We start from the raw sequence: 9077 nt of genomic DNA, 5'->3' as shown, positions 1-9077 counted from the left end.
GGCTCCTTCCAAACCATTGTGGCCCAATGGCTTGGACCGGGGCAGGTTACACAGCTTGGGCTGCAAGGTCCCACCCTGGGGCTGGGGCTGGGTCTGTCTGTCTGTCCTGATCCCTGCTGACTCGCCCCCCCTGGAGACACATCCCCCCCATGGCTGGAAGGCAGCTCCATGCAGTGCCCCAGTGATCCCCGGGGGACCCAAAAAGACAAGGGGGGAGTTGATCACCATTAAAAGGGCAGAAGGAACTCAGAGATCACCCCATGCAGTGGGGGGGGGGGGAAGATGGGGTCTCAGGGTCCCCCACTTCCCTGGGTGCATTGGTAGAGGCCCTTCTGTTTGTGCCAGGGATGGCCTGGGTGGCCCACGCCCCAGGCCCACAGGGAAGGAGATTGTGGCAGCGAGAAAGCCCTGTGCCAGGATGCCTCCCTAACCCGCCCCCCCTGCTGGGTCAGCTGGGCACAGGCTGCCATTAAATTGTTGTGCTACACGGCTGTTAAATAGCTCCCGTGCCCCACCCCAGAGGCAGCTGCATCTCAGTACTGACTGAGAGACCCCTATATAAGCAGCCCCCCTGGCCTAACCCAGAGGTGGCTGCATCTCAGCACCAGGCGAATAAGCTGCCTCGTGCCTGACCCCCAAAGGGAGCACAAGACATTGGTTTTAAGTGTCTCCCACAGCAAGAACCGACGCAAAACCCACGTTCCCAGCTTCAAACGCAGGTCCAGATCCCGGCCCCTCCCTCACACGCTGGGTCCCGTCCCCACCCGGGGCGGGGGGGGAGTTTTTTGGCCCTGGGTAAAAACCTGAAGTTTCCCCTCTTTGCCTTGTTGATTAACATCAGCGGACCACGTCCGTCCCCGGGCCCAGCCCGGAGCAGGCCCCAGACGATGGGATGTGGGAGGAAGGAGGGGGAGAGACAGAGCCCCCCCACCTACACCAGTGTGACGCGGGCGACTCCGGATTCACCCCGGCGCTGCTCCGGCTGGCGAGTGGCTGCGGCAGGGCGGGGAGGGATTTGCTTTGCAGCAGCCGGAGCGGGAGGCGACGAACGGAGGCGCCGCTCCCCAGCCCAGCGGCGGCAGCGGGGTGGGAGATCGGCCCCCCCGGGTCACCCAGACAAGATCGCCCCCCCCCGGGTCACCCAGACAAGACCCCCCCGGCCTGCACAGCCTGCGCAGGTAGGCACAAGGGACGGGGGTGGCGGTTTCCCTCCTGGTTAATTACAGCAGGCGGTGGGGGGGGGGTCTGGTGGCCCAGTTCCACCCTCCGGCAGCCACTAGGGAAAAGGGGGTGCGGAGGGTCCCCAATCTCCCGGCGGTAACACATCCACCCAGAGGAGCCCGACGCCCCCAACCCTGCGGGCTCGGTTCTCCCCCAGAGAGTCGCCCGTGGCCGGGGCTGGGAAGTGGAGATGGGGGGCTCCACACACACACCCCATAGACATCCCAGCGGCTCTGTGAGGGGTGGGGGGTTATCACATCAGAACATGGGGCTGGAAGGGGGGCTCCTGCTAGCAGTTCAGCCCCCTGCTAGCGCAGGCCGCCCCTATAACTTAGGGGGCCCCCCACGGCTTGGAGGGGGGAGGGAGGGAGAGAATCAGCGACACGAGAACGAACCAGACCTTGTCCCTCCCGTGGGGCGCTAGTTTGAAATCACCCGAAGAACTATTTAGCCGCCCCCCCTCGGATTCACTCCGCCCCCCACCCCCATTCACTCCGCCCCCCGGCAGCCGGGCTCCCTCCCTACCCGGGTCAAAGCCAGACGAGTCCAGAGCAGGAGAAGGAAAACCTCGCCCCTGGCAGACGAGCAGCCCGGTCAATCAAAGCTGCGGAGAGTTTGGGGTGAGTGTGGGGGGCAGGGGCGAGGGGCCTGCCCCACCGAGGGGGGGCGGCTATTTGATTTTATTGGGGAGAGAAAAGCGTGATTTCAGGGTCATGGAAATCGTGACTTTTTGGTGGGGGGGAGTTAAGGGGCTTGCTGGGGTCCCAGGACTCCTGGGTTCAGAGCCCTGTTCTGCCACAAGTTGCCCCTGGGAGCTCGGACCAGTCGCTTGAATTTCTCTCTGCCTCAGTTTCCCTCCTCTATAAACCCCCACCACCAGTCAGCTCCCCGGTAGTGCAGCGGTTCTCAGCCAGGGGTCCGGGGAGGGCTGCCAGGGGGACGTCAGCTCCGCCAGAGGTTTGCCTAGTTTTACAACAGGCCCCATGAAAAGCCCTGGCCGGGTCAGGACCCGCTCCCGTTTCAGACAGGCGGTGACTTGTCTCTACTGCGCTATAGACGAGCCGGGGAAATGGAAGCAGATTTCCATCCCGGGGGGGTATTGTACAATGACGTGGTTCCGAGGAGAAATCCAGCCATTGCTCAGAACTGGTGTGGCTGTGACACGGGGATTGCTGTGTCTGACTTTGTCCGCAAGTGGTTTTGAAGTGAGGTGAAACCGGGGGGTGCTCAGGGGCTGGGACGGTTGAGAGCCGCTGGCGTGGGGCAGTTTGAGAGCTTCCAGGGCGGTAGAAAGGCATTTTACACATGGGGAAGGGGGGGCACACAGTAGGGAAATGACTCCCCCAAAGTCAGGCAGCACAGCTAGGAAGGGAACCCAGGCGTCCTGACTTCCAGTCTCCCCTGCTCTAACTACTAGACCCCACTCCCCTCCCAGAGCTGGGGAGAGAACCCAGGAGTCCTGGCACCCAACCCCCCTGCTCTAACCACTAGACCCCACTGCCCTCCCAGGGCTGGGGCTGGAACCCAGGAGTCCTGGCGCCCAGCCCCCTGCTCTAACCACTAGCCGGAAGATACAACCCAGGAGTCCTGACTCTCAGCCCCGCCCCCCACCCCTTGCTCTAACCACTAGACTCCATTCCCCACCCAGAACTGGAACTAGCAGTCAGGCGTCCTGGCTCCTGGGATCAATCGTTTGATTGCCTCGTGCCTCAGTTTCCCCATCCTACAATGGAGATAACGATCCTTCCTTGGTCTAGTTAGAATGAGACCAGCTTGGGGCAGGGACTGCCACAGAGGTGTCTGTGCAGCGCCCGGCACAATGGGGCCCTGATCTCAGTTGGGGGGGGTGTCTCCAGGTGCTACCGTAATGCTACTAATATTGCACACACCACAATGGGACCCTGACCTTGGTTGCTGTGTCATACCCAGCCTATTGGAGAGGCTGAAATTGTATTTTTTTTTAAAGCCGCTTCAGTTAAACCAAAACAAAAAGTGCCGCCCAAGGTGTGTGTGTCAGTAATTCCCATTAGCTGGCAGTTCCAGGGGTCAAGACAGGGGCAGAAAGAGATGCTGACACCAGGATATGGTGCAGTATCGCTCGGAGCCTCGTTCTCTTCCTTAAAGCCCCAGCTCCTGGAGTCACGTGATTGGACGGGACAGACTCTGCTCTTGTTTGTTTTCCTCAAAAAAGAATCCAGCCCTCATGCTGCCAATGAAAAGCAAGAAAATGTGACTCCCTAAAGACTCAAACACACACCCAGGTCGAAAAAACGGGGAGTCGTTTTATTTAAATTTCTCGTGATTTTTTTTTCTGGGGGGGTGGGGGGCGACTCATTGCTGGGGCTGGTAACACGGCACCCCTCACCCACCCACGCAAGCATTTGTCCTTCTGGGAAGGAAAACCAGGCCTTTCCGATGCGACTCAGAGCCAGGACTCCTGGGTTCTTTCCCCAGCTCTGGGAGGGGAGCAGGGTCTAGTGGTTAGAGCGGGGGGAGCCTGGGAGCCAGGACACCTGGGTTCCATTCCCTGCTCTTGGAGGGGAGTGGGGTCTAGTGGTTAGAGCAGGGGGGACTGGGAGCCAGGACACCTGGGTTCCATTCCCTGCTCTGGGAGGGGAGTGGGGTCTAGTGGTTAGAGCGAGGGGAGCCTGGGAGCCAGGACACCTGGGTTCCATTCCCTGCTCTGGGAGGGGAGTGAGGTCTAGTGGTTAGAGCGGGGGGGGGGACTGGAAGCCAGGCTGGGTTCGGTCCCCAGCTGCCCTTGGGGAGAGCAGGGAGTTGGGTTTCTCCTAGGCAAGCAGCACTGGGGGAAATCTGATCTTCCAGCGGGGAGGATGCTGCCGGAGCCAGGTACCCCCCCCACACACACACACCTGCCGTGTCTAATTTCGGCCTAATTCGCTGGGGAAGGCAGGATCTGGGTCCGTAAGCAGGAGTCACCTTGGGCCCCGGGAGCAGAAGTTGCCAAGTCCAATGTACAGCCAGGTCTTTAATTCAAATCCAATTAGGGGGAACGGATCAGCTGGGCTGAGCCCCCCCAGGCACCTTCTCCAGCATGTGAGCCGCCCAGCTCCTCGCAGGGAACGCGAGTCTTGCATCACCGACAGGAACGAGCCCCTCTACCAAGGCAGGGTCCGAGGCTAGAACCCAGGAGTCCTGGCTCGCAGCTCCCCTGCTGATACAGTCTTGGCTGGAAGTCAAGTCGACCCTGGAAAGACGCGGTTCACCCACCGTGGGGGGAATTGTAGCGGAGATAGAGACAGGTCAGCCAGTCCCAAGTGAGAGCTTGGATGTGAGGACTGAGGCTGGTTGGATCCTTTCCTGGCCTCGGGGAAGGTCACTGGGAAATTCTGGGTCAGTCACTGTGATGCTCCAGGGCATCGATCATTGCAGGGGTCAGGAAGGACATTGTGCAGCTTCCCAGCCAGCCCAGTGCCAGAGAGGCAAAGCAGCTGGGGGTCAACAACCGATCTTCCCTTATGAGTGTCGACAGCCCCCAATCTCCAGCCCTGCGGGAGCTGAATAATGACCAAAGGAGCCGTGCCAGCTGGGACTTGGGCTGTCAGAGAGAGACCCAGCTGGTGGGGGAGGTAGAGAGAGACATCACTGTACACTGCCTCCCCCCTCCCTGGACTCAGCATCACCCCTGCCCTTCCCCACGCCAAGCTGGTCCCAGAGTGGGGGCCTCCCAACCCCCAAAGCCAGTCTTACTGTCCCCCCCCCTGCCCCCCCTCCCCACCCCCCCCCCCAGGCCCGCGGCCTGGGGGAGCCCCCAACCTTTCCCTTCTGACCAACCCCTCTCCCCCTTTGGTTCTGTTCCCAGGTGCCATGAGTGGCGGGGGCAGCGTGTGGGCTCTGGCCATCGGCTGGGCGCTGGCCGTGCTGTGCGGAGGCACCGGGCGCCTGGACAGCCGTTGCCTGGCTGGAGGGAAGCACAAGGTGGCCCCTAGCCCCGAGGGGCAGCTGGGCGTTTGCCAGCTCTACGCCGCCAGTGAGTGATGGACATGGGGTGGTGCGGGACGAGGTGGGGTGTGCAGCGGGGGGGCCACAAAATCAGAGGTTTCGGGAGGATGAAACTGGGTCAGAGCAGGTAGTTTCAAGGGCTTTCTCCAGTCCCAGCCCCCTGCTCTACCCACTAGACCCCACTCCCCTCCCAGAGCTGGGGATAGAACCCAGGAGTCCTGATTCCTATCCCTCCCCCCACTAGACCCTGTGAGCAGAGGCTTTGCCCCCGTGTTAATGGGGATCCCTGTGCTCTGGAGAACGAGAGGGGCCCAGCCCCCCTCACATGCCAGGCCCTGCCCCGGGGAGCCCCTGGGCACAGGGCGGGTCAGGTCCGTGGTGGGGGTCGGGCCCTGGGGGAGGAGTCAAGGGTGGCGCTGATGGACAGCCGGGTTCTCTTCCCAGACGCCTGCTGCTCCCCCAGGGTGGCCCAGGAGATCTCCAGCACCCCACTCGCCAAGGTCAACGACATCTACTGGGATCGCTGCGGGAACCTCAGCCCCAGGTAAGACAGACTGACCCCTCCCTCTGCCTGCCACGGCTGTGAGCTTCCCCGCAGCAGTGCCCTGCTAGCACCCAGCTACCCCCGGCTGTGAGCTTCCCCGTAGCAGTGCCCTGCTAGCACCCAGCTACCCCCGGCTGTGAGCTTCCCCGCAGCAGTGCCCTGCTAGCACCCAGCTACCCCCAGCTGTGAGCTTCCCCGCAGCAGTGCCCTGCTGGTGGGTGTCATCACAGTCTCAATCTGAAATTCTAGCCTAGACGCCAAGGGTTGCCCAAAGACCTAAGTTATAGCCCAACCTAAGCAGATGGGACCACCAGCAGCAGAGCGCCCCCTAGTGCCACCCTGGGGTCAGCACTGAGAGGGAGCACTGCCGGCTGAGGCCCCGCCCCACAGCGCCCCCTAGTGTCGCCCTGGGGCATTGAGGCCAGCACTGCCTGCTGGGGGATAGCGCCCCCTGCTAAGCCTCCGCCCCACTCCCTGCAGCATCCTGCCAGTGCACGGCTCAAGGCGCAGCCACTGTGCCCCAGAGGCAGCCCGTGGGGCTCCCCCCTCTAATCCCCGCTCTCCATCCCCAGGTGCGAGCACTACCTGCAGCGGGTTGAATGCTTCTACCGCTGCTCCCCCAGTGCCGCCCGCTGGCCCCACCCCCAGCGCCCCACAGCCGTCCTGGAGGTGCCACTCTGCCTGACCTTCTGTGAGGCGTGGTAAGTCAACGCACCTTCCCCCACCTTCCTGACTGGGTGAGAGCAGCGGGCTGGGAGCCAGGACTCCTGGGTTCTACCCCTGGCTCTGGGAGGGGAGTGGGGTCCAGTGGTTGGGGGAGGGGGAGCCAGGACTCCTGGGTTCTATCCCTGGCTCTGGGAGGGAAGCAGGGTCTAGTGGTTAGAGTGGGGGGGGGGGGTGCTGGGAGCCAGGCTATTCCTAGGGAGGGTGCGAGTTCACCTGTGACTCCAGGCAGCAATGGCCAAGGGGAAAAGAGAATCCAGTCCCAACGACAAGCTCCAGGATAGGTCAGTCTGAAGGTCTCTCCCACCTGTGGGGAACCGCCCCTTTAATGCAGCATGGTGGACTGGTGGAACTCCCTGCTGCAGGGAGCTGGAGTGCAGCAGCCAAGCTGGGCTACTGGGCTGGATAGATCCAGGGGTCTGACGTGGGGCAATATGGGGAGAGATTTGCCCTGTAACACCCCAGCTGAACAGCCCCCTAGTCTGTCTCCATCCCAGCCTGTCCTCCCTTCTCACCCCTCCCCCAGGTATGAAGCCTGCAAGGATGACCTGACTTGTGCCCACAACTGGGTGAGTGACTGGCAGTGGGGTCCCCAGGGGAACAATTGCAGCCATGACTGTGTGCCCTACAGCCAGGTGAGGGGGCTCTGCTTTCGGGGGAGGGGGTCGGCTCAGCCCTGCCGGGGGGAGGCCGGGGGGGCCTCCCTACAGGGAGGGGGGGAAGTGGTGGACTCGGGCTCTGGCTCAGCGGCCCTGCTCAGGCCCCTGGGTTGGCACCAACAGGGACGGGCGGATTCTGTGATACAGGCACCTCAGAGCTGGGCTGAGACCTGTCCAACTCATGCCACGCAGGGATGGAATGGGACACGGGGCCTTTCCCCTCCAGAGGGCGCCAGCTCCGATCCAGCCCCAGGGCGGGGGGCTGGTTGGCTGGCTGAGAGGGATAAACCCGCAGGGTGCTGTCCTAGGCGGGATGGATAGAGGGGGCTGGGTGAATTGAGGGGGATAGAGATCCCCACTCCTGAGGGCACCTAATCCCCATGTGCCCTCAGCCTGGGCAGCAGGTCAGGGGGCTGGGGTGGGGGGAGCTGCCAACAGCTGGCACTGCCCAGCCATCGCCACATCTCCCCGTGCTCAGCCCAACAGGCCGCGGCCTTGGCCCACGCGTGGCTCCCGGACACTGAGCCGGGCAGCAGAGCTCCAAACGCTGGCAGGGCCCCCTGCCTGGCAGCCCCCACCACCAAGGGGTGCCCATCCGGCCCAGAGCCCGTACCTGGGGATGGAGCGTGAGCTTCCCTCCCTCTCTGTGCTCCAAGACTGGCCGAGGGGTTTGGTCTGAGCCTCATCTTCTCCTCCCCATATCCCAGTCATCTCCCCGTGTCCCATTCCCCACCCCCTGAGCCAGCCGGTCCCCCTGCCCCAGGGTTGGATAGGATCCAGCGCCCCCTAGAGGGGAAAGGCCCCAGATCTCACCCCCAACCTCTCCCCTCACTCTGCCCCCCAGATGTACCGGGACGGCAGGGAGCTCTGCGAGAACATCTGGGGTGACTCCTTTGTGGCCGCCCGGGAGCCCTGCCCGTGCCTGAGCCTGACAGGCTCCGACGCCGACCCGCTGCCCGAGGACGGGGCCAGCTCGGAGGAGCCGGACTCCACCAAAGCCGGCAGCCCCCGGGGGCCCTGCCCGGCCAGCGGCCTCCTCCGGCGCGACCTGCGCAAGCGCTCCGTCTTCATGGAGGACGTGGAGGGGAGCGGGAGCGGGTTCTAAACCCGCCGGCCCCTCCTGCCAGCTCCCCCCATCCCTAGGAGAGTCCCTCCCACACCGCTCGCCCCAGGGGCCGGGGAACGCTTGTAATCTATGCAAACCCCCCACCCCTGTGATCGTGTCCCCCCCACGCACACCGTGACTGCTTCTCTGGCCCCTCCTGCACCCCATCCAGCCACCTACCGGGGGGAGAACCCACACAGCTCTCCTCCCCCCACAGCCATAGGGCCCAGCTCAAAGGGGTGTTAGCTTCCCCCTCCCCTAGCACCCAGTTTCCCAGGGAGGGAGTCCCTGCTCAGAACCAGCTCCCCCCCCCCAATCACATAGGCCTGCAGGGATGTATCATCCTCTTGCTATACTGCAGAGGAGGAAACTGAGGCACAGAGAGGCAACGCCTGAGAGAAACTTAGTGTGGTAGCTTGGCTCTAAATCCTCCCCTGTTCTAACCACTAGTTTACCTGACTAGCCGGGGATGGAACCCAGGAGTCCTGCCTCCCAACACCCCCACCCCAGCACTAGACCCCCACTCCCTTCCCACAGCCTGGGACAGAACCCAGGAATCTTGCCTCCCTGCTCTAACCACTAGCCAATACTGCCCCTACGAGAGCCCTACCCCCAGGCGCGGGCTCTCTGGCACAGACAATGGCTAAGCCAGCTGGAGGCCCTGCAGGCCAGGACCCGGAGTGGCTGCTGGCCAAAGGCTCAGGGCAGGGGCGGATGCTGCCCCCGCGCAGCCCTGTTCCCCCCCACCGACAGGGTTGAGGAGCTGATGATAAGCCAGGTCCATTTGTTTCATGCTGGGCCGACTCCGAAACTGCCCTACGAGGGTCAGACAGCAGGGGGGGACAGAGCACACTGACACCAC

General features: G+C 63.1%; 1 protein-coding gene across 1 annotated transcript; it reads left to right on the top strand.

Annotated features, from left to right (window-relative positions):
- The first annotated feature begins 1761 nt into the window (after positions 1-1761).
- RTBDN (retbindin) lies at positions 1762-8708 on the top strand. Its single transcript, XM_034792509.1, has 6 exons — positions 1762-1841; positions 5045-5212; positions 5629-5728; positions 6301-6429; positions 6978-7086; positions 7955-8708. The coding sequence occupies exons 2-6, from the start codon at positions 5050-5052 to the stop codon at positions 8213-8215; spliced, it is 762 nt and encodes a 253-aa protein (XP_034648400.1). The 5' UTR covers positions 1762-1841; positions 5045-5049; the 3' UTR covers positions 8216-8708.
- The last annotated feature ends 369 nt before the right edge of the window (positions 8709-9077 follow it).

The sequence above is a fragment of the Trachemys scripta genome, chromosome 16 (genome assembly GCF_013100865.1).
Source record: "Trachemys scripta elegans isolate TJP31775 chromosome 16, CAS_Tse_1.0, whole genome shotgun sequence".
NCBI classification, from domain to species: domain Eukaryota; kingdom Metazoa; phylum Chordata; order Testudines; family Emydidae; genus Trachemys; species Trachemys scripta.
This window is presented reverse-complemented; position numbering and strand designations above follow the sequence as displayed.

Bases quoted from the DNA above. Each gene is read 5' to 3' on its own strand.
- RTBDN (XM_034792509.1), top strand. From the start codon at position 5,050: ATGAGTGGCGGGGGCAGCGTGTGGGCTCTGGCCATCGGCTGGGCGCTG. The intron at 5,213-5,628 runs GTGAGTGATGGA...TTCTCTTCCCAG, and splicing joins TTGCCAGCTCTACGCCGCCA to ACGCCTGCTGCTCCCCCAGG. The intron at 7,087-7,954 runs GTGAGGGGGCTC...TCTGCCCCCCAG, and splicing joins ACTGTGTGCCCTACAGCCAG to ATGTACCGGGACGGCAGGGA.